The sequence below is a fragment of the Seriola lalandi genome, unplaced genomic scaffold, assembly GCF_002814215.2.
Source record: "Seriola lalandi dorsalis isolate HSWRI2012SDOR001 ecotype SW California unplaced genomic scaffold, Sedor1 jcf7180002054517, whole genome shotgun sequence".
In the NCBI taxonomy this organism is placed as follows: domain Eukaryota; kingdom Metazoa; phylum Chordata; class Actinopteri; order Carangiformes; family Carangidae; genus Seriola; species Seriola lalandi.
The window spans coordinates 45,644-71,147 of record NW_019525070.1 but is presented as its reverse complement, the minus strand read 5'-3'; the positions used below and the strand labels follow the sequence as shown (position 1 = coordinate 71,147).

The following is a 25,504-nucleotide window of genomic DNA, read 5'->3' as shown; positions in this document are numbered from 1 at the left end:
TAAAGATGTAGTGCAGTTGTTTTGCTCTTCAGTAAAGCTGGAGACTCATGAGAGACAGATTAAAAAACAAAATCCTTGGTATGGGTCAAGCTGGAAAAAAACGTTGGATCTGACAATGCCCAAAAGTCCCTCCCTGCCACCTAAATGCTTGCTTCTTCCAAGTCCACACCAGCTTGTAGTGCAGGGTTTCTGTTGAGTCTGAAATCCAAGCCGAGGTAGCCCTGTCAGTCAGAACCTCTTAAACGATTAACTAAATACTCTGTTTAAAACGCAAAACTTGAAAGCTATAGTATTTATTGCATTAGTGCTATAATTCCCTGTCATACATTTTTTTATGAGCAATACATTTTTTGTACTTGGTTTAAGCTTTGAGTCAGTAAATGCTTTAAAGCTTAGAGAAAGAATACATGTCTTTTGTTTTCTCTACCTTTCTCTTTCACAGCTAATCTATCTGTGGGAGGAGGATTTAAGAGAATGTGAGAAAAGCGACACTGTGTGAGTCCGTCAACAGGAAATCAAATATCTGCACATGCAGCTGCTACTAAAGAGTACTACTTTAATATGTCACTGAATGAGTATATATGTTGTCAGAGCTTATCAAAATGAAATGTATGGATGTTGTTGCCATCAGGCTCTCTTTGAGCATCTCATTCTTTGTCCATGGTGTCAGACAAACATGGATCAGTGACAGGGTGCCCTACATTCATTAACCTGCCCTCTCCTCTCTGTCAGGGGAACAAAGAGCTCCTATTGATCTCCTCAGGAGAGCACAGTGTAAACTGTGGGCACATCATGTTTATCGATAGAGATCAAAGTTACAACTTGATATCCTTATGTTTTTACCTTAGCCCTCTGCTTTGGAACATGGTGTCATTTCTAAAATCTTTACATCCAGTTATATACTTCAAAATTCCTGTATTGAGTTGACTCTCGAGTCTCTCTGTCTGTCAGCCATGAGATTCTCCCTGTGTACAACTGACCTGAACCTTGAATCGGTGACTTTAGTTTTTTATTACTACTGGTGTCACATCTGCAGCCTTTCTATTTATAAGCCCTCTCTCGTAAATTACCCATCATTCCATGAGTGGGTCTTATTTTAATTTAGGCTTAGATTGTATTTCTAACAGCTTCCTGAAGCTATTCACTGTAGTCTAAGCCCTACACATTCAGCAGGGGGCAGTGTTTCTCCTCACTTCAGCATGACCTTTCTTATGGGTTTGCCGGCCTGGTTTTTTGCCTCAGCTTGTGAAAGTGGGATCACAGCCCAATGAATCACTTTTTCCAGTGGTGTCTTGAATTTGCTTCTATTTGAATTTAACACAAGTGAAAATTTGCTTAGAAGGTAAATTTTAGTGGAAACTGGAAAGCTTTTGTGGAAGTTGGTGGAAAAAATTAGAAATTCATAGATGCTGGGACCATTCATCAAGTCACTGGTTTCTCTGGGTCTAGCTGAGTTCAGGCAGATACAGCTGAGGTAGGCAACAGCGAAACAGCACCTGACTCTGATGTTCCCAGCATGCAAGCTAATGTGTATCGTTAGTTCTCGAACAACAGTGCATTGATCTGCATCACTGTTTGATCAGCAAGTCAGTCTGACAGTCCCTGGGCAAGGTTTTACTTAAACTGACTCTGGTCATGTGTGCGGGGTAAGCTGGTAGTCACATGATTTACTCATAGGGGTTCAAATATTACAGATATTTTACATTCAACCTCTTGCTCGCGTAATTTTTTGTCCCATTCTTTTCCTTTATCTTTTTCCTTTAATTTTGACTTCCCAACCACCGCTCTCCGTTTACAGTAACAGGTAGTGCTCTGTCCATGGTCCTGAAACAGTAGGGATATCAAAGAGGACGACATGAGGGCAGATTAGGAATGCCTCTTTAAACACGCTTCATTTGTCCTTCTTTCCACCCCTCCTTCTTTGTCCCTATCTCTTGGTCCTGGCTGTCTCCCTTGTTTTTTTTTCCCTACATTTGCTCCGGCACTCACTCTTCCTTTTTCTTCCACTCTCCCTCTCACTCGCTGTCTGGTTTTCCCGCCCCCTCCCTCTTTCTCCCTCTCTTTCCCCTTCTCTCTCCGTAAGTCATTTACTCTGCTCTTCTTCCAGCGGGGTTTTAGTTCTGAAAGGAGTGACCTTCTGCTTTGTCCATCTCTCGCTCTTTCACCCGTTTCTTCAAGCTTCAAGCTTGCTATTGTCCTGCAAAGTCTGGGAAAAAATAGAAACGGAATAAGGCAGAGTCTCCTTGTAAGTACACGGCTTTTCTTCCAGTTGTGTGGTCCTCAGGAATGTGTGTGTGTGTTTGTGTGTGTGTGTGTTTGCATGCATACATGTGTATCTGATTAAGTTGATTAGATGTTGCTGAGTATTTATTGTCTATCATATATCATAAGTGTATTTAGGCTGATTCACAGTGGATGAATCAAGGGTATCTGTACTTTCTATGTTACAGTAGAGGCTATATACAGTAGATATTTGCCAATGAAACTGTCAAAGTGTACTGAGACTTTGAAATTGGAGAATTATTAAGTAAAATAAGGAAGTAACATGTAAAAACCTTTCACCATCAGCAGAAAATAGAAATCGTTTAGTATGAATTAATTTAGCACTGTACATTGTTTTGCTCTTTTGCATACGTTATGCATCGTGAGCAGGTGATTGAATCTTTCTGGGCAGGGCAGGAGACTCAGATTGTAGGACAGAGTATATAATATGTGTGTTGGTTTTAATAACACCAGTCTATATGGCAATAAATTCAGATAATGTGTGCAGTAACTGTAGCTTCCTTTCCATCAATAAATTCATGACTCACAAATTATTTTAATGATTTACCAATAAAATGGAAAAATGTTTTCTGATGGTAGATTCTATCAAATGTTTGTTTTTTCATGTTTTTTACCACCTCTTGACTGTTATGGAAAATGTAGACACATACTCTGTTAATCAAAGTAGAGCCAAAAACAGCATCTGAAAGTGTTTTATCATCTGCAAATAAGCAGTTTCTTAAATGACTTATTTTGTGATATTAGGCTTATATAATAAATATTCACATACTTTTAATTAATCTGCCTCTGCTAAATTTTCAATAGGACACATCCTGTGTTAAGTGCTACTGTCTCAGCTCATGAAAAGATGTTAGGACAGATGGCATGCTTATCATCCTCATCAATTAGGTCTGCAGTCGCTGTGGATCGAATCGCTTGTCTTTGTTTGTCTTGGATGTAAAAGCGTGTGCTGGCAGAGGTCGAGTTCTTGGATCTGCTCAGTCCCCTCTGACAAGTCAGATGTAGACAAAGAGATCAGAGTCAGATTCAGTCCTGTAACATAACAAACGTCACTGCCAGATGAAGCCAAGCTCCTAACTAAACAACTGAAATGAATCCACCTCATTGTAATTTTTCTACTGGATTTGCTGCCTGTTTTCTAACTTAAAGCTACTTGGCATTTTCCCTCTTACATCTAAATTCACATCCTGTCCCCCCTCTCTTTTTTCTTCTCTTCCTGTGATTATACTCTGAAACCACACTGGGCAAACTATCTCTTTCTAGCTGAGGTATATTGAGTGGACTCCCACCAGTACGTGACTGCTATCTGGACAGTCAAGGGATGGTATTTCCATCTAAATTAACATTGTTGCAAGGTTAGTGGAAACGCATCGTTTACCTATTAATATTAGACTGATGGTTCACACACATTAACTACTGCTGACAGTATGACAGGAAAGCATCAGAACAACGGCAGCCAGAGTAGCAGCGATGCCAAAAAGTATTCAAAAAGGTAGATTGGATTAAATGTTTTGTGATAGCTGTTTTTTTTGTTTTTTTTTAAATTAACTTTTGTGTTGCAGGTGGCATTGATGTATTTTCATTCAATAATTAGATCAGGCTTGATCGGACCAAAACTAGGACTACTAACCACTAACAAAATTAGTTGAAAATAACAGAAATTATCCTTTAAAAAGAGGCCATGTGTTTGATAACAGAATATTATGAGCAGTCTGTTTCCGTTCTGCTTGTGTGTGTGTGTGTGTGTGTGTGTGTGTGTGTGTGTGTGTGTGTGTGTGTGTGTGTGTGTGTGTATGTGTGTGGTCATATGATTTTGCGTGTGGGATAATTAGGTTCGAATATAATATTGTGCTTGTAGTAGTCATGCCTTTTGTTTCTTACATGGGTGTTTTGGTATTAGACCATTGTTAACTCAGTGTAATGGATCTATAAATAATGTTAATCATAACTCCATACAGTCAGTGGACAGTGCTATTGAAGCACTGTATTGTTACAGAATCCACACTATATTCCTGGCATTATCGGGCTGTCCTTTGTTTTTGTTTTTTTTTCTGCACTGTATGGCTCTGTGTGACTCAGTGACCTGCTGTATGCCGCAAGAAACTCGAATTCATTATTAAGCTAGCATTGTGTCCCAGTCGACACACACATTTACTCTCTGTCACATTTCTGCTTTATCAGCAGTGAGCAGAAGTTGAGAAATTGAGAACGCTGATACAGGCAGGTCATTAAAATATTAGTTGAACATTGTGCAAGGCGGTCAGCTAGGACAATAGTGGTTCAGTAAAGGGTTCAGTTTTCCATTTTCCTCCTTTTTTATCCGCTTAGTGGATTTCTGTGTTGTGACACCTCTTTTTCCTGGTCAGGTGAAGCTATTTGTGCCAACTTCTGGTCTTTTCTCCGCAGTCAGCTAATAGTGTTTTTCTCACAGCATTATAATCTAACACAGTGGGTTTGATATTGTTTTGCAGTTGTGTAAAGGCCACCACTGTTGGAAGCCCAGTTGTTTGTGAACAGTATGAATTTAAACTTGTGCATGTGGCCTTTCATGCTAAGGGCTGTGAGAGATGATAACAAACAATCATAATTTTTTTATGAAACATTCCTTTCAGCCAAGCTGTTGGTTCAAGACAGAAAACATAATGTCAGAATTGTTGAGCTTAACAACTTAACCATACAGACGAAAACTGTGAGGCTGAATAACTGTGGCGTACAGACTGTCTTGAACTGATGCTAAAGATGATTCTAAAAGTATCAGAAAAGAGGGGGAAAGGCTAACACTTATTTTAGGTTGTTTTAGTGATTTCTGTTGTGTTTGAGTTGTTTTTACAACATTCTTTGCTTGACTTTAGATCAGGGTTGGTAGCAGTCTGTATCAGGCAGCATCAGTCATAGGACTGGAGAAGACCCTGCTACTTTTGGTTTCTATGGCTGCTGACATTACGTGGTTCATGGTTCAGTATTGTCACAATATTCTGCGCAAAATGCTAACCAACATTATTGTTTTTAAAAATGTGATCTGATCTTCATCTTGGTTGTATAGTAAAAAAAAATAGAAACAACATAAAGAGCTGTACTTTTTCAGGTTTTTACTAAAGGCAGCATGTATGTGAACCTGCAGAATAACAGTTTCCATGAAAGGACTGGTAATTTAAGTTTGGAGATCTGGAATAAAAAGAAGAATTTTAGCACAATTAACAAACCTTCTAAAATCTCAAGGACACGATGTCATTTCTACTGTTCATATTTATTAGTCGACAATAAGGAAAACGACAACAGTGGTGTTCATGCAAGAACAGTTTGCCCTCAAAAAACATTTCCTAAAAACATTTTGTTTCTCAACCTCGATTACTTAACAATGTTTCAAATACAGAAGTCTAAACATTTTGCAAAGTAAAAGACAGTCTTATAATTGGAAGTACAAAGAAAAATATATTAACACCAGGACCTCACCACATTCATGAAGCATGGTGGAGGGAACTTTATGTCCAGCGTCTGGACAACCTGCAGCATCTGGGGAATTGTAATGGTTTCCACAGGAAAATATGAAGGTATCTGATTAGAGTCTGAATCTTAAAGAGAGGTCAGCTCACAGAATGTTATAATGACTAACACTAGCAAAGAAATAAGCCTTCCACACCAGGTTATGGTTGATTAAATTTTGCTATCTGTCTTGACCCTAAGCCCATTAAACTGTACATGCAAGACATCCCACAAATGTCACAGAAACTGAAACTATTCTTTAATGAGCGGTATTTCAAAATACTGCTCGTTCTTGCAGCTGTGGTCAGGAGCCATGGAAACATTTGGCTGATGTTTATCACTTCCTAAATGTAAAATTCACATACTTTTTCAAATCTAGGGCTGTTGTTGCTTAAGCAAGAACTTCAGTCAGGAGTACATAAACCTATCTGAAAAGTACATGGTATGTCAGACATTTTGTTGTCTTGGTGTCTGTCTGCCTGTCTGCAGTAGACACACTGTTAGATAAGATTTATGTTCTGTGAAGCAGATTGTCTGTTCAAATAGAGTAATTGCATTTGCATATGAATGAGGAGAAATATTTACCTTTACTTCTACATGCTTCAAGACACGTGCAGCAATATTTTTAAAGACTCCTCTGACATCCAGCTGTTAAAGACACAACTCACAGAGATATTAACACTGCACTACCAGCACCAACAGCTGCCATGTAAAGATGCTACCTGGACTTGAGTGTATCCTTCAGTGATGACTAAGTGCATGCAGGGCTGGATGATTCATTACCCCAGCGTATTGAGAGTCGGCTGTAATTTCACTCTTCTGCGTGGGGAATTCACATGAAGTGTTGTTTCTGTTTGTGATCATCAAGTTGATGCATGGTCCTCTTACTTTAAGTCACCATAGGCTGATGCAGGAAGCGGTTACTCTTAACTCTTACATTTGTGGTTAATTAAAGATCTTCCACCTCCTTTGGATAAGCGGGTTTTTATCACCACAGGAGTCCATTAGGAGAGCTCAGTTTCGTCTTGTGTTTCACTGCAGTCGATTTTTGTCATTCAAGGGGTCTTCTGTTGCTTCAGTGACAGTGGGGCAGCACAGTGTCTACATAATGGCATGGATCTCTTTTGGCATGGATTAATGACATTTACTTTATATGGCTACTCCTGCAGAAATTGACACAGCTTAATGTTTTAAATGGTCTCAAATTTAGAATGTCTGACTTCTTACATGTCATTTTAAAATGAGCTTTTTCCCACAGATAAAAGCTCTTAACTTTACAAAAAACGGAAATCCCAGGGGAGATTAGAAGCCACAAATTTTTGATATTATCTGACGAATTAGCTCAAATGTCTTAAAAATCTCAGGCTCAATCACCCCAAACGTCTTCCTCGTTACAAAGGGAACAGGCAAACCCCCTCTGGAAGGTCCTGGGAATGCCCACCAAGCTCTCAGCCTCCACCGTATATACATATACACACACACCCACACACACATCCATCTGGATACACAGTATTGTCTGCCACAGACCTAGTTGTTTGAATTCATATTGTATTCCTCAGTTAGTTTTTGTCATGTGTCTTTGTCTTACTTTGTATATTCTCTTTTGTGTGTTTGTGTGTCCCTGTACTTGTCTACACTTGTTTTGTAATCCCTTCATTGCACAATAAACATGGTGAAAAAAAGCTTTCTCACTTGAACTGAGCTGTTTAACTGGTTTTAATGAGCTCAGGGCTTGTGCATTCAGGCTGAGGAAAGTGTTTGGGTTCCTGGTTCTTAATGCAGTAATTGGCTTAATGAGACTGTAACTCGTGTTGTTTAAACACCCTCCTTCTTTTTAGTTTGTCTTTCAGACGGTTTGGCCTTCCAACTGTCTCTCCTCCATTAAATAAACAGGGAAATGTGGAGATAAATTCCTGCCTAACTTTGGGATTTCAAAAGAATATCATGCTTTATTTGGAGCGACCAAGATTTTATTCCAGAGTCCACAGCTATTTCTTACGTTTGAAGCCTTTTATGGAGACTGAGACTAATGGCTGAAAACAAAATAAATTATAGAACAGACAGTTTAAACAACTTAAAAATGCAGATGAAAAGATGATGTATTTTAGATGCTCATGATAAAATGAGCAGTTATATCGCTGTTTTTTACCAGCCAGATTTCCTCTCTTTGTATGGTTAAACTTCCTGTAGTGAGGAAAAGAGATGACGAAGGTCAAGTATGAAATTAATTGAAGTTTCATGCTTCATTGCCGCCTCGAACATGCCCCGGGACATTTAAGTGATGTTATTTATTAATAGCCCAACGATCTCTACCTGTCAGCACTTCTCTCACCTCACTTACAGTCCACAGCGGCTCTATCCTGTTACCTGGTTTTGCTGTTGTCAGATATTTTACAGAATGCAACACAGATATTACAATAGACAAGCTTCATGTGAAGCAGTGTTTTAATCAAGGGGGGAGCTCAGTATATTGTTGCCCTGCTGTTTTTGTGTATTTTATCCATGCAGCAACCCGTGGAAGAAGGACCTGGTGTTTCACCGTGAAGCAGTCACAGTCTGCTTTTGTTTAAGGCCTGGTCAAAGATGTTCATGTGCATTACTGATAAATGTAAGGGGTTTTTAGTTTAAAAATACACTGGTTATTATTTATTACACAAGGTTAAAAAGCAAATCTTTTCATTTCTAGAGGTATTTAAACAAAAAATTAACACTTTGATAACGCTCATGAAATATTCATACACACTTGACAGAGATCATTTATAACTGGATGAGGCTGAATGATCTAAAACAATAAAAAAAAGAAAAAAAAGAAAGCAAAATCAAAATGACAATGTATCTGTTTACCTGGATAAATTGCAGTATGACCAGTGAAAGATTCTGGACTCATGCACTACACTTTGAGCTGATTTACAATTAGATATTGCTGATTGTTATAGCTATTCTCATTTTAATCATATGAGATTCACACTATTAATCTATTAACTGAGAACTGCAATGAGAGTAAATGTCAGTTGGTAATTCAATTTATCATCAACCCTGCGTGTCTGTCTGTGTGATGTGCTTGAAATTGAGTTATCATGATAATATTGAGGATATTTTCATATCTCTATATATCATCACAGTAACATAAAATCATCAAACTGATGTTTGTTGTATCCTCTATTGCTGGATAGCAGAAATTTGTGAACAATAACAATATATATACAATATATAATAATATGGTCATTCTGTATATTGCGATGTGATTCAAATTAAATTACATTAATGATATATTGAATAATTGTCCATTCCTATGTAGCTATGCTGTAACATGCATGCTAACAGAAAACCCTTCAACTCTAGAGGGCATGATGGGTTCAGGTGACCTTGAGTTACTGTAGAGTGTGATACTCTGGCAGTAATATTGAAATGATAACCTTCACCTGCTTTGAGGAGCGAGCGAGCCAGGGCTAACTATGGCATGAATTGTGCTGTATTAGTACAGTGACCTTGACCTCTCTGTGGGAGGTCAGAATTTAAGTGATCTATCAGGGGACAACAGAGGAATATACATGAACCAGTAGGAGAGGAAATAAAAATTATTTGACCTTTTGCCCATTGTCTGGTGATACCATTTATTCTGAAATCTTTTCATCCCTCATGTCACCTCATGTTGTCATTTTTGAAAACACACAGCTTTTCCTTGATACCATCTCTGCCATTTAACTTTATCTTACACTGAAATAGTTGACTTTTGCTGTCAAGCTACGAAGGCAGCAGATGGCGGGTCACAGAGAGGAGGCAATGCATTATGGTCTCAGCTGTATACATGACTGCTGGCTGCCGAGTCCTATCTCCTCTCTGCTTCACTCCCTCCCTCCCTCCCTCCCTCTCTTCCTCCCTCTCCAATCTGCACTGCACTGAGAGAAGCATGTGGAGGAGAATTGTAAATGTGCCGAGCTTTGTGAATGTGTGTGTGTGTGTGTGTGTGTGTGTGTGTGTGTGTGTGTGTGTGTGTGTGTGTGTGCTTGTGTGTGCTTGTGCGTGTTTCCGGGAGAAAGGGAAGCAATGCAGGAGAGGAGATAGGAATTACAAGAGGGAGCGCCTTCATTGCTCCCCACTTCATTGTATGTCTGTACTGTAAGTATGTGTGTGTGTGTGCGTGTGTGTGTGTGTGTGTGCACTGCAATGCTGAGTAGAAAAAGTCGCTGCCTCAGCCCCCCCCTTGCTGGGATTATGTAGCGGCCCAGGGCAGTGTTGCGTCTCAGGGAGCGTGGAGTGGGATCAGGCCCACAGAAAGTGGGATGAAGGGCCGGAGCTGCTGGGAACCAGGGACGGTCCGCTCCCTCTGCAACTCGGGCTGCCTGAGTAAACTCAACCAGGGTCAGTACAGCTATGGCTAAAGCTATAGCGCAGGAGCACGGAGCTGTCACACTCCTGTCTATCTGTCCAGCGACAAAACCTTCCTCATCCTGCCATCTCCTCCTCATCATATGTTTGAGAGGTAGCTGCCATTCCTCCATCCATCTACCTCTCTGTGGCATCTGTCATCTGTCGTCATGGATGTTCACATTTCTGCAGCCTCCTTTAACAATGCAGCGCCAGCGTCTCTCCTCTCTCCTGCACTCCACTGCATGCAGTCTCCTTTCCCTCCTTCCCTTCTTTCTCCTGTACTGCTCTCACTCAGACTCATTTCCCCTCTCTCCTTTGCGCCTGCTCCACCTCACATTTGCATATGGATGAGTTGGAGCCTGCCAAACCTACGTGTTATATTGGCAACGTGCATCTGTGTACGCATATAATGTGTGGAGAGTTTATTGCACCATCAGAAACTGTAAAAACGGGGGTGCTGTATATCCCAGGGTCCTAGAACCTGTCTTTCGGAGGACAGGACGAGTTTAATGTGTTCATATAATGGAGTGGTGAGGACAGTCAGGACTACAGATTAATAGGATTTTTGCACTGTCCCCTCTCGAGCAAACCAGCCTGCATAACGTGTAGTCCAAATGATAAAGGATTTTGGACGGGAAAAAATCTATATTGAATTACTGCTCATGGCGGGTTAATAGCATCCTATAGAGTGTACTTCATTTTTTTTCTGTATATGATTATGTGACCTATGGAGGAACAATGAAAAATGTGTTAGTGTTTTTACCTCATTGTCTCTTCCTTCTTCCCTCTTCCTTCCGTCTTGTTTTATCTTACCACCTCTCTCGCTTCATCTGTGTTTTTGTTGCGTGTGTCACAGTTGGACAATATTGAGTTGAACAGCTGTGCTCTTAAGCCCTGGGCTTCCTGTCTCCTCACTTTGCCTGTTTGTTCACTGAAATGAGTTTGGCATAGGTAGTAGAAGACTTGTTGTTTTAATTTTTCATAGTAGGCTTCTGCACACTCTTACACAAACAACATGAGTCAGACCAAAACTCTAAATATTTCTCTAATAGGCAATAGCCTGAAATCCTCTTAGGACAAACTAGAACTAGCTGCTCTCTTACACTGTTTCAACATAGTGTGACAGTTCAGAGATATTCATGAGTACGTGCTGTGTGTATAAGTGCTAATATAAATTTAAGATGTGTTTTAATACAGAAAGTAGCTCTCTCTGCTGGTGTGGATTGGAGATCAGTGTTTTGATATGATACATGAATAAATATAACTAGAATAAGACACAAACAGCTTTCAGCTACTGTCATTTTTCAAAGGTTGTAAAGCAGCCATAAAGAAATGGACATTTAAAGATATATTTCTTACTTGTTACGAAGAAGTGGCTCAAATTTCACAGAGAGTCTGATGTTGATCATTCATTTGTTATGAAAGGATTTCTAAATATTTTTTAGCTATTTAGATAGAACGATCTACTTCTTAATTGTGTTCAAGGACACAGATCAAGATACATGGACAGACTAACATAAACCATATAGATGATGTAAATTAGTCCTCTGTTGTTACCAAGCAACAAAATCCTTCAAAATGGCACCAATCTAGTGGCTCCTCTCAACCCAACCGGTCAAGGCAGACGACCGCCACCTTGAGTCTGGTTCTGTTGCAGGTGTCGCTACATGCTCACTCAGTGTGGGAACTGTTGGTTTTCTCTCTGTGATATTGTAAGGTCTGGGTCTTGACCTTAGCCTGTAAAGTTTCCTTAAGATAATGTATGCTGTGAGTTGGCACTATACAAATTGAATTGAATTGAATTGAATCAAAATAAAGACCAGTTCTTAGTAGAACATAGTCTAATGTAAGTTTCATGCAAGTTTAGTAAGTGGAATTTCGGGGGGAAGTAGGAATCACTGTAGCTCATGAAAATGGAACTGACTGTGAGAGCAACTGCCAAAAAAAGCAACAAATAAATAGCCTGAATAATAAGATGCTTTACAATGTCACAATTCCCCATGATGGAGAACTCTGAAAGGCACACACATGCCAAACAATCATGTCTGGTAGACAGCCATGCTGTTGTCACTGCCATGAAGGCAGTGCTCCAGTTTTATACATGCTCTGGAATTTGTGAAAAATTAAAGCAGAGAGCAGCCTAAGAAAGCTGTGAGAAAAAAACTACAATCATTCCTCAAAAATTCCTTAAAGTAAGGATGATTTCTTAGTGTTAACATACCTGATTGCAATCTGACAAGCTTCTGAAACATTTTGTGAGTTCTGTCTAATTAAATTCAAATGATCATGCAGTTGTGCAAGTCCTATGTGCACATATCTGCACTACAGTTATGTAAAATAAATGTCAGAGATACAGAGAATACCTGCCTCTGGTACTGTATTGCTCCCAGAAAGTGAAGCGCACTTTTGCCCTTGTACCACATTTTGTAGGTCTCATACACGTCACTTCATTCTTATCTATTTGTGTAGTGGAAGCATCCGTGCCTGACCATGAAAACATTTTATTTATGAATTTGTAGGATATATCATTGATAATCAGAGGCATCTGCAGTCGGAAAATGAGATGTTCTCAGGTCCCAGTGGAAAGCTCTCGGTGTACTCAGGCTGTTATGATGGACAGAATTATTTTGAGTGGTTTGTTGACATGTAAAATCTCTTGTGGAGCCGCACTGCCGTGCGAGATTCTGCATCAGTTTGATAATCAGTTCTTGTGATAATCAGAGCTCTGAGCTTCTCTGTTTCCAGAGAAGAATAGAGAGTGAAAACTTTGTCAGTGTGCACAGACAGTTGACATTTCACTCTTATCGCTCTGCAGCTATAAACAAACATATCCCCTACGCATACTGGATGCATGTTTTAATAAGGGTTGGAGTGCAGGGTCAGCCCCTCGAGCTCCTGCAATGCTCTCATCATGTTTAATTTTTCAAATATTGATGCACATAATTTAAGAGTACTTTAAAGACACCTCTGCTAGCGCTCTGAGAAGGCAGTCACCTCAGCTGTGGTTTTATGGTTACCTTCGTGGCTCATTATCTTGCAGCACTGGCACCCAGACAATTAGCATGATGGATAACAATCTTGCCATGTTCTGAGGTTACTGAGTCATGGATCATGATCTTGCTACATCTTTCTACATTCTCAAATAGGAGATCAAATGTTTTGTAGAACTTGAGATGGCAATACAGGTAAAATCCTCCTTCACTGTAAGTGCCTATTGCAAGCGTGGACACAATAACTGCACAGGAATGTCTGTTTTTGTTAATCCAATGAATTCAACACCTGGCCAATCAAGGAGCTTCATCACATTGGTGGAAAAAAATGACTGATGATTTGAATAAAGCAATCCTGCTAATTGATATGCAACATTATTGACCCAAATGACTTAATACATTACAGCCAGTAATTTTAAAGTGAGCGCCACCTCAGAATAAACTGGCAAAATTTGGTGGTTGACAAATCTGTTTTATCTCATGGTTATTAGTAATGCCCAAGTCTAGTGTCCAAATGAATGCTACTATGATACTTGTATGCAGCTAGGAAGCAGCACATAAACTTCACATGTCGCATAGAAGGAAGAGTCATATTCTGTCATTAGATTATGATCCCTGAGCCTGTAATACCTCTTTTTTTTCGGCCACTTGGGGCTTTTTAGTTGCTAAATTCTCCACAACGTTCTCCAGCTAGTCGCTCTCTGTGTCTGTCTGCTTTTTGCTGCTGGGCAGGTGGCGTACGGAGAGTTTTTAGAGTTTTTTTTCTGTGCAAACAGCTATCTGCTGCAGCCGAGGACACTGATATGAAAGCTGTGAGAGTGAACCAGAACAGTGTAGTTGCAGGCCGGACAGCTACACAATGAGCTGAAACTCGCTATGAAGCTCCTTAAAACTGAGAGGAGCATCACTTCAAGAGACACCTTTTTTTATACTCTCATTTGATACATTGTTATCATAAAAATATAAATTATAGTTGCTTTAAATGATTTTGTGGTTACCATGGCAACAGAAAGTGTAGTTTAATATCATAGAATCCAGCAATCTGGGGAATAAAATTGCAAAAAGTAACAATTGCATGTGTGCATCATTTCTTGTGATTTGTGTTTTGAAGGCAGCTTGAATCAAACACAGGAACTCTAACACTAACAGTGAAACCTACCATATACACAGGTAATTACATATTGTAAATACATTGAATGGCTATTTCAGACAAAATGACGACCACAAATAACATCGACATCAAGGTTCGTTGTCATGAAAATCTTATAACTTTAAATGAGCAATAATACTACATCCCGAGCACGCATTAGTGTATTAGGTTTGTGTGCATTTGTTAGGTAACTAATAAAAAATTGTGACATGCAAGTCAATTGTTTAAGACTGGAAAATGTGCATTATGTTGTGGAATAGCCCCTGATGTGCTCTCTACCTCTGTTGATGAAACCAGTCCGTCAAAAGCATTAATATTTTTATCTTCATATTTCAGCCCTGTTTTATGTGAGTCACGGCCGCGGTAAACAGACCCTCCACTTCACAGCCTGAGCAGATATTTGCATGCATGGAGATGAAAAATTTATGCATGTGAGAATGCATTTAATTAATGTATGCTTACCAGACTTGTATACATTGGTTTTAATTGAACTCATTGCGTTTCTTTAAAAACAAAAATCTTGTACATCAGTCAATGAAGAGATCACTGTAGACTGCTTCAGATGGTTGACGCTTGCGTCACACTTTGCTTGTTTTTGCTTGTTTGTCGTTTCTCTACAACAATAAGCTTTTTTATTACTGCAGTAATATCCTGGAAATCCTGATACAGTGACCAGACTTGAGTAGATGAGCTCAGTTAGTATTCTCAGGTTGTAGGATAATTAATAACCTCAACCTTCAGACTGTAGGAGTTATGCAGTAACCAAGAGCCATTTTCCCCCCTCACAGGTTTAACATACCAGCTGGGAATTTATAAAATTTACTCGGTATACCAGAATATAAATCTACAGTTTAGTAGTCAGCAGAGTGATCGTCTTTCTGTTTGTCTATCCTGGCACATTATAAAATGTTACTGAATTAAAACACATTGTTTAGTTGCTGCAGTTTGCTGTTAATCTTTTCCTTTGTTGTTTGCTGCTTACTGAGAGTGTTTGATTGGATACACTGCCAGAGCTGTACTGCAGAGCTTTGGGGACAGTGATGAGTTGCACTGCACAGTTCCTCATTTGCTTGGGCAGAGCTGAGCGCCATGTTACTGCCTTTAACCTGCTGTCTCCTGTGTTTGTCTCCTTGTGATGTATCTCACGGGAGGTATGGAGCCAGTTAGCAATTACTGGCCAGGATTACACTCCCATCCCCTGGGACACATCCTCGTTCTTCATTGGGCTTGTTCTCACTTCTGTTTCTGATAAACTTCTCATATATTCCCTGTCTCTTGCACACTCCATCAGAACAGTCATCTCCCTCTCTCTTTGCTGTCAGTGGTGGGAGAATTATTCACCAGCCACAGGTATAAACACGCTCTGTGCTAAACCTGCAGTGATATTCACACATGCATTGAGGCTGGCTAATTTGAATCAGTGTCTTAGAATCATAATGATTAATTCATTATGTTATACAGTATGTCACAGTGTAAATGTATGGCTCTTAGTAGTTTAACAAAGAACAAATATAATTTATAGAAATGATGCTGTAAACCATAACAAGATTTGACTACACTCAGATCAAGTATAGACATACCTGCCTCACGGCTATGCTGCTGGCAGATGAATTTGCTCTACAGTCCACAGCACCATGGTGACTGAGCTGTAAAAATAAGTGGTAAATAACATTAGAAATGAAAGTGAGCTCTGACATTAGTTTCCTCTCTGATTAGGCATTTCACTATGTTTAAATGCCATCTTTAATCCAGAGGGGTCGTACATTTCTCCCATGTGCTCACCTACTGGCCATGCACGTCTCTCTACCACAGGGTGACGTCTTGTCAGCCGGAGGCCTGGCTCCACTGATCTGACAGCCTGTCCTCAGGGACGAGCAGAGAGACGAGCCCTGACAGTGGGATAGCAGCGTGCCGCTCTCCCAATTACATTCTCCCATTGCCTCTTTTCTTGCTCTCTCTCGCTTTGCCTCGCTCTTCTGTGCTCACCACTGAGATGGACAATGAGGAAGGGGCGAAGAAGCAAAGACGCTATACACATGCTGAGGAGGAAGATGGATGTGTGTTTTTTTTGTTGAAATGTTGATTTGATGAGCTGTGACCTATAAGCTTGTATCTCTGCTTGCTTCAGATGCAGATATTTGCTTAAGATATATCACCTCAGGAGGAGAATGCAGTGGAGGTGGAGGCATGGTGAAAGATGGAAACAAGCACGCATTTGCGTTGAAGCGGGATGTTCTTCGAGGTTGTAAATTGTGTGTGTGTGTGTGTGTGTTTGTCGGGGGGGATCTGCCCTTGAGGCATGACTGGGGTGGTAATGGGCCCCTGGCCTTGCCTCATGGTGCCGACTTTGCTGTGGTGATCCATCCATCCACATCTTCTGTTGTGAAGGAAGGGGTTGGAGATGTGAGAGGGTGAGCTAGGCAGTGACACTGATGCAGACAACATAGACAGCCTATTTACTGAGTTTACAGCTTTAGTGTAAAACCCAGTATTCACTTTTTATTCCAGGTCTTAGTGATATACAGTTGAAAGAATTTTTTCTTATATATTGTTAAATGATATTGTGAAAGGTTTTCATCTCATTCAAACTTGTCCGCTAGTGCCTGACATTTCATTGATGCTACATGGATCTGGCTCAGTGAACTGAAAGGACAGAGCAGAAAGGACATTTGTGACAAACTTTGTTTAAGATTGAAGAAAGCTTTGTGTCCCGGTGTCTCCTTGTAGTTACAAGCTGTCTACACAGAGCCGATATCCCACATCTATGCTTTTGCAGCTCGTTTCAGTGAGGTTTTGGAAAGAGAAGAGGTTTTGCAGACGACATGTTGTAAGCAGAGTCTCTTCTAAACAAATATTCCTTGGGACATGTGACAGTTTATTTTTAAGTGGCATTGCTTAGAGCTGCTGAACTCATTGGCAGAATGAGGGTGAATAATATGAGCAAGCCTTGACTGCAGTGCTTCAAATGTCCTCACTTAGTCATTTATTTTAGTTTACTTTCAAATGTCAAAACAGTGCATATCATTAAATTGGAAACAATCATTATCTTGAGCCAATGTACTGTTTTTTTTAAATGTGTGAAATGTCTCTTGCATGCTTTTTGTTTTTTCCTCAGCACCTCTAAAATGTCTCATTACCTCCCAGTGTCCCTTTAACAGTGAACTGCATATTATCCAGGCCCTCTGTAATTTCACACTCTCAAATGAGTGATGATGACGTGATGCACAGTACTGGTGTTGAGTCTACTGTAACTCAGGCAGTGGTGACTTTGCCATTCAGTAACCTTGGTTTTCCATCAGAACAAAAGATGTTGTTGTTTGATTTCCCCTGAAGGGGTTACTATGGGTCAGTCTCCAGTGTTCTGTACTTTCATTTTGCCTTGAAGGAACTTGAGGGCAGGATGCGTTATACCCTGCAATCAACTGAGGTCTTTGCACCTGGCACACTCTCAAAACACCGTACCTTTGTCCATGGCTGACCCACTCGAACTTTAACAGGTACTCTTGTCAGGGGTTGTGTGTGTAACTTTCACTTTCATAACAATACCCTGTTATTGTATATATTGTGTACATATTGTTTATTTTATTGTTTACATATTGTTAATTTAATGTACACTGATTAGTTGTTTGTTCATGTTTAATACACAATCTCCCGTTAACACTGATGAGACATCGAGGAAACTTGCAACAATGGTGCATCTCACCACTGTCTTTTGGCCTTTGAAAAATTGCACTAATTGGACAAGATCAAAATGAAATGTTATAATAATTTGCCATATCCATGGCTGTGTGTTCTAATTAGATACATTTTGGTTCACATATCCAGTTATCCTTGTTCTACAAAATTAACTCCAGAACAGTCTAGTCTTTATTTGACTTAAAGAACATTTTCAGTTTCTCCAGAAGCAGTTTTTCATTTATTTTCTCTTAGGATAAATAAAGACTAAACCTCTTTTGTTGTTGTTTTATTACTAAGTAAATGTATGTCTGAAATGATTTTTGATGTTTTTCTAATATCAAAATGTCTCTCTTTTTGGAGTGCCGCTGTGTATTAGAGGTTAAGACAGTGATCAGTTTGAGTCAGACCTTTTTTGCATATTGATCTCTCTCACCCATTTACTGTTATCTCTCTTCTATCGTTACCTAATAAAAGCATAAAATGCCCTTTTGGGCAAAAATATTCTTTCTTCCTGAAAAAACATTAAAATACTTTTGATGACTCACATTTTTAACTTTAGGGCGTATGCATAAATTGATCCAATCAAATGTGATTTGGGGCAGGCGTATTGTTGCCTTGTGGGAGGAAGTTCAAAACTACACTAACTTGCAAACTAACTTTTCTGTCATGCTTTACCAATTTAAGGCTTATTTCGTTATCCAACCCTCTCTCAACTTGCTCTTTGGCTTCCTCCCTCAACTCTTTTACTTTGCTCTGCAGCTGTTCGTCTCTTGACACACGCTCCACTCAATTTTCTGACTTTACTTTCTTCTTCTTCTTCTTCTTCTTCTTCTTCTTCTTCTTCTTCTTCTTCTTCATCTTCTTCTTCTTCTTCAGCAGCATCTTCTTTACTTTCCCTTCTCTGCAGTAACTTTATTGAAATTCAGTGTAATCTGATTCCTACCCTAATGCTGGCTGGCAATGGGTGCATAGTGGTGTCATTTTCTGATCCAGGCTCTCTTTAGGTTTTGTTGCCGCTGTAGGGCTGCTGGGTTGACCTTTGGCTGGACTCTTTTGTTTTTTGTCTCTTCTAATGGTCAGACATTTGTGTCTCTGAAAGCCTATTCAATGTTCACACAGTACCTCTGAGGCCAGAGCTCAGTGGCCTGTGTGTGTGCTGCAACTTCCTGGCTGAACTCTGGTTACCTTTGGGTGAAAATGGATGCCCAGGAATGCAAATATGGTGAGAGATTTTTTTCTCTTTCTCCCTTTTGCTCACCCTTCTTTCCTCTTTCAAAATGAACGCCACTTGTTACTCTTTACTCCTAGATGGGAGGACTCCACTCCATCTATATACAGTACGATCACTACATGTGATGCTAAAGTACATTGTGCTTTCCTATACAGTTTATCCTGAGGGGGACACTAATGTTTGAAACACTATTCATGGCAGTCCATCCAATGGTTCTGGTGACATTTCACTAAAAAACACAAATGTCAACCTCATGGTGGCGCTAGAAGAAAAATCAGGGTTACCAAAGTCCTTAAGATTCAACCTCTGGGAACCATGAATATCTGTACAAAACCTCATGGCAATCCATCCGGCAGCTGTTTAGACATTTCAGCCTGGACAAGAGAGGTGGACTGACTGAGGACCCCTTTAAAAGATATTAATATTATATGTTTATGTTAACTGACAACAAGTCTCAGATATTTATATTTGTTTTGTTTTGGCCCTGAACATGAATAACCGTTAGACTGTACTCTTGATACTGACATGGCTGCTTTGCAAAGGCTATTGAAAAGCTTCTAAATGGTGAATTCTTGCATTGGGACTCAAAAAGGTCACTCACTTGGAAGATCATATTCACTTCATTATTCAATGTGCTGCCATTGCATTTAACAAAAATTAATTTGAAAACACTGTAACTGGAGCATTGTTGTAGATGCCAACCAGCAGCTCACCCGTGTGGATATGTCTACGTGTTGCTTGTTTGTCCAGTGGAGCTGGACGTTCCACTGGACAAAGGTCCCAGTCAAATTAGACCTCAGTATATTGCTGTTACATGATGTAGTCCAGGCTACCAGCATCCCCCGGGCAGATATCCGTGTTATACTTGCATGGTGTAAATAGGCTTGACAGAGGTGATAGTCTCTTCCACTGCGAGGTCACAGTCAGCTGCCTTGTTCTTGGGAGAAAGTGTTGCTGTAGCGCTGCCTCTCACCTAGACTGTGACAGTCTGTCCTATCAGCTTTATAACACACCTTTTCAATGTGACAAAGCACACTCTGCATGCTGGGGCTGTACAAGACAGCAGAACAGCACTTTCTAGACATTAGAGCTTTAGAGGGTCAACAGGGTGGACGAGAGGGTGGAGAGACTTTCTCTCTACTCTCGAACCTTTAACCTCACTGTTACAGAAATATATTTTCCTTGTTGAGATGAACAGCTTCATGTCCCCCTGCTCCTTCCAGTTTGTCACCTGTTTTCTTAGTTTTAGCAGGATCAGTAGTTTCATATGTGACTCTTCTGGTGTGGTTTTGTTAGCTTCATTTATCAAAATAGAAACACACAAACAGCTGCTTTTATGTGGGGAATTATTTATTGTGTTAATGCAGATTTGATAAACAGGTGTTCAAATATTTCCTCAGTTCAAAATCCAACACGCAGGTTCCCTGATCTTTTGCTATAAAACGATAATAGAGTAGAATTTATTCTTCCAGAGAGATTCTGCATATATCCATTTAAGTTCCGAAAAATTTGTAGTTCTGCTTTGTTTTTTTCCTTTTACTATATGAGTGTGTCTTACTGTTGGTACATTTCTGTCTTTCTGTGTGTGTGTGTGTGTGTGTGTGTGTTTGTGTGTCTGTGTGTCTGTGTGTGTCTGTGTGTGCATGCGCATGCTTGTGCTTGCAGTGTGTTTGTGCGTATACGTGTGTAATATAAAGCTGACACTGCAACACTGTTCTCGTATGTTCTGTTTAACCTTGAGTAACCCTTCTTTGGTGACATCATACAGAAAGGCAGCTGCTACAGCAAAGGCTCATGGGTATGGGCGAGCTGTCTGTATTCAGATGTCCTAATGCAGCTCACACTGACATTTAATAAGCTTTCAAGGATGTTTGCAGCCGGAGAAGTTATGATTAGTGTGCTACTGTTTTACGAGTGTATTTGTGTGCGTCAAAGAAAGCCATATGTATAATCTGACTAATGGCTGTCCAATTAACTCTTATTTCAACATTTGAATAAATTACTGTTAAATGGTTTGTTTTCATGGTTACTAAGTAGTTTTTCATTGAGCAACACATTACCAATACACAGAAATATGTAAACAACACACTGTGGCTTCCTATCTTTATTGATATAACACTACACTTTTTTTAAGCGTCTGTCATAAGTTATCTGTCATGGAGGTTTGACAGTTGAGGTCACTGAGGAGAAACTGGATATTTGTTTACCATGGTGGAAGTCAAGTCAATGCATCTCTAGTGGGAAGTATTAGTTTAAAAAAGAAAGAGGTCTGCACTTATTTTGCAATTCAGCAGCTATCTAATCATGTTGTATGAAATACCTTTCTGAAAAATATATCTCTAATACATCTCTTTTTCAAGATATTTTGTGTGACCTTTGACCTCTCCCTTCCAGATGACTCAGGGGACGAGGAGCCCACATCCCAGTCGGACCGCAGCGAGATTCAGGGTACCCTGAAGATACTTGTCAGCAAGCTCGATGACCTCAGCACGTGTAATGACCTGATCGCCAAGCATGGGGCGGCCCTGCAGCGTTCCCTGAGTGAACTCGAGGGCCTGAAAGTCCCCGTGGAGGGAGGGGAGAAGATCAAGGCAGTCAACGAAAGGGCCACCCTCTTCCGCATCACTTCCAATGCTATGATCAATGTAAGTAGCTGGGACAGACCAGGCTACAAGACACAGCAGCAGTGAGCAGAGAGTAATCTGAGTTCTGCATGCTTTGGCATGATCAATGTGACAGGAATGCCAGTCATCTATAATACCCTGGTTAGTGAGTGATGAGAGATGAGATCACTTCACATTGAGGAATGTAAAACCAGAGAAACTGAGCTGCAGGTTTACACCCCACCAGACCCTGTTCAACATTACCATCTAATTTAATGTTTAAAAAGTTAAGCTGCTGAGTTGATGGAGGTTTGCTTTTCTTGTAGCTTAGTATTGTTGAGAATACTATCATCTCTGCTGTTGGTAGAATGAGTTAAGTCATTTTTATTGATATAGTCCAAGATGACAAATTAAAAACTTTTCCTCAAACAGCTATACAATCTGTGCAACATACATGAAACTCTTATTTTATGCTTTCTCTTTACCAAGTTATAACTTTGTTGGCTACATTTAACAAAACACAACCAACAAGACCAGGTTCTCAGTTGCCACTAAGTCTGATGTGTTGGCTCTGAGTACCAGCATCATAATAAGAAATGCTCTACTGTATCTGGCGTTGTTCCATTCTCGTCAATGGTAAATACCATGGGCTTTACAGTATGTTGGTAATGGACAAGAGTTCAGGGAGAGTTGAGGTCCCTTAGGGAGTGATACTAGATATGATAGTGGGTGGGGGGGACAGGAATAGCCCCTGCTCTCCCACTCTTCTCAAACCCTTGACCCTCCCTGCTTGGTGAGGAATGTCAGACCCTTCTAGACTAACAGTTAGGCAGACAGACAGACAGACCTGCTCTGACTAAAGCCAGACAATCATACATACAAGGTTTGTCTTTCTTCCTGCTTCTCTCAGTGGCTTTGAATTATTTCATAGCTTTGTCTATTCTTGGGCAGAGAATGTTTTTTTGCCTATAATGCATGTCTGACTGATTTTTCAGTTGCTTGTCTGGTTGATAGGTGTAGAATAATTTGGTCACTCAACCATGTTCAAACTGCAAGTATTTTTTTTACTTTAAAATTTGTTTTGAAATTGAGTAATAAGAGATTATTACTCGTAATATAGTTAAGTATGTGCTAATTTTGCCTATTAAGAGACGTTAGCCATGGGGTAAGATAAAAAAGAAAGTACTTAATCTAGATTTCACTCAAAATGGCCTTTGTTTCTTCTTGTCATCCATTTTTTATCAATTGGTATGGGAAACTCAAAGTTATTTGAAAAAAGCAATAAAATAGACCCTCTTCGAATGCTTAACTCATTAAAATATCACTAAGTTCGCTAAGAATGTGCCTCTAATGAGAAAGAAGTGCTGCCACAAACTCCCTGTGGTAGTTTTTGGTGTTGTAAATGGCTCTCTTCAAGCAGAGAGCAGGCAGAATGTGGGTATTTGTATTTCTGCAGCCGTGGGTTCACTCGCTGTAATCATGCCCTTTGCTCTAAAATATTAATGTAGTTTTTATGTGCTTTTCCAAAGAGATTGGGCTATGCATGCAAGGAGGGAATAAAGGATAGAGGAGGGGTTGGAGGAAGATGGAGGCCGTAATGGCAAGACACAATTGCATGTTCTCAGTGATCTGACCCTGACATTCACTCTAGTTCATTTAGCGGTGCTGTAACTGCTCATAAGAATCCAAGCTCTAGCCTGTTTGTATCTCTCAGACTTGTGTGGTTTAATCACATGTTGCTCAAGTTTATTTCATTCGTGGTCACATCGCTCATTCTGCATACTTCATCAGGACTTTTAATTTGATCTGTTACCCATTCACTACTCATTGGCTTTTTTCTTCCCACACCGGACATCACATGCAGTCTTTCTTCGTACTGGAGAGTCAGCATAAAAAAGTGGAACCACCATACTTTTTCAAGTGGGTGTTGAGTTTCATATCATGGTTATGTCTGAGGAAGTTGACCGCAACGTCACATGCACATCTAACATTTAAAGTGATGCTAAGAGAGTGATGTTTAGACACGGCAACACTGCTGAAGGTAAGAGATTGATTGGAGACAAGTCTTGTAACATATTCAGTATTAGATATTTTGTGATTTCTGTATTGTGTCTTGAGTAAAATAGAGTTTCAGTCAAGGATTTTCTGCTCTAAGACACACCTGAAATGTAACTTTCATAAAGGGAACGGATGTATGATATTTCAGCAGTATCAATATAGTGAACCTGCACCATTACCATATGTTTGATTTTCAGTTACTCAAGTAGCAACAAGATAAGCATGTAACACTTTTTCTTTTGTTCTAACAAAGGAAAGTTGTTTTCCTTGCCTGAACTGGCCTTAACTCACAGGATCAAGCAGAACTTGTTAATGATGGTGTTGTATCTTGACTTTTGGAATAATGTAATTCATTAAATTAGCAATCAATACATTGGTATTGCTGGAGAACATGTCAAGATTTTTTCATTTTTGCTTATTTTGTTTTTGATAACATTTTTTTTCAAAGACATTTAGATGTTAAACCATATCTGGAGTTTAGGTCAGTTGCCAATGAAGCGAAAATGCTCCAGAAATAATCTCAAATACATTTATAAGTAAAACGGCACTAAACAAAGTGCAGACCTCTGCCAAGGCCAATATCAAACAACATGCACCAGAGGAATAAATATTCAAATTCACAGTAAGTATTTAGTTAAAATTAGTTCTTTCCCAGCCCATGTGCCATCCCTCCACCAAGTTCAGTGCAAATGTTTTGCCTAATCCTGCTGGAAAACAAACCAAACGACAAACAAACAGACACCGGTGAAAACATAAAGCTCACCAGCTTAGCTCATCGTACAACTTTCTCTCTGTTCAGGACCAGACAATCCAGACACACATGTGCAAAGATTAAATGAATGGTCATATCAACTGCATGTGCTACATGAAATCCTGATGTTATTGTAATAGTCATACAGTGTCTAATAGTCATAATGTGTCTTATGTTTTAGTTTTAGCTCTTCTTTCTGTTCCTGGTTTCCCTTCTCTTTGAGTAGTTATGTGGAAATGTCATTGATGATGTTTTGCATGACAACGAGTTAACTAATAAGAATTATCATAATATTATAACAGATAATTAAAAGCACCTATCATCAAAATGGTAAAATGAAAAATACATTTTTAAATTTAAAGCATTAATTTAGTTAATCTGTAAGATTTAAGATTTGTCACACATATTGAATATATTATGGTAATATGACTTTTAGAAATAGCTTTCAAATTTTACTAAGAATATTAACTCTTTAAATAGTAAGTGCCAACTGATAGTGTATCAGTGTGATAGAGAAGCACTTTTTCAGCAGACAGATAGATAATCTGTTTTCTGAAGGTTACCGCATCCTTGTTTCTCTTCCGGCTGCCTACAGGTGATACTGTACATCCTGACTGCTCTCACCAGAGAACAGAGATTATTTGAGCTGTGTGACACATTCATTCCTCCAGCTCGCTGCCTCCAGCCACAACTTTATCTAAGTGGTTGAAGCTCACTCTCAACAGCCCCTCTGGCTCTGGGACCAAAGAGACATTTGCTGCAAATACTGAGTGGTCCCTATGCAATCATGAGCTGTTCCACTCATGTAGGAAATTCCAAAAACTAGCCCCCACAAAATACTACAAAAATACTTGATAGTAATGCGTCAGTTTCAAAATGATTATTCAGAAACCCTCGCTGACTCTG

The 25,504-nt window shown here is 39.7% G+C and overlaps 1 protein-coding gene across 1 annotated transcript in view; it reads left to right on the top strand.

Annotated features, from left to right (window-relative positions):
- Window positions 1-25,504, top strand: part of osbp2b (oxysterol binding protein 2b) — a 48,691-nt gene that overhangs the window by 8,285 nt on the left and 14,902 nt on the right. The window contains exon 3 of the mRNA XM_023413560.2: window positions 21,581-21,831. Within this exon, the coding sequence (XP_023269328.1) occupies window positions 21,581-21,831 (251 nt within the window). The remainder of the gene's footprint in view (window positions 1-21,580; window positions 21,832-25,504) is intronic.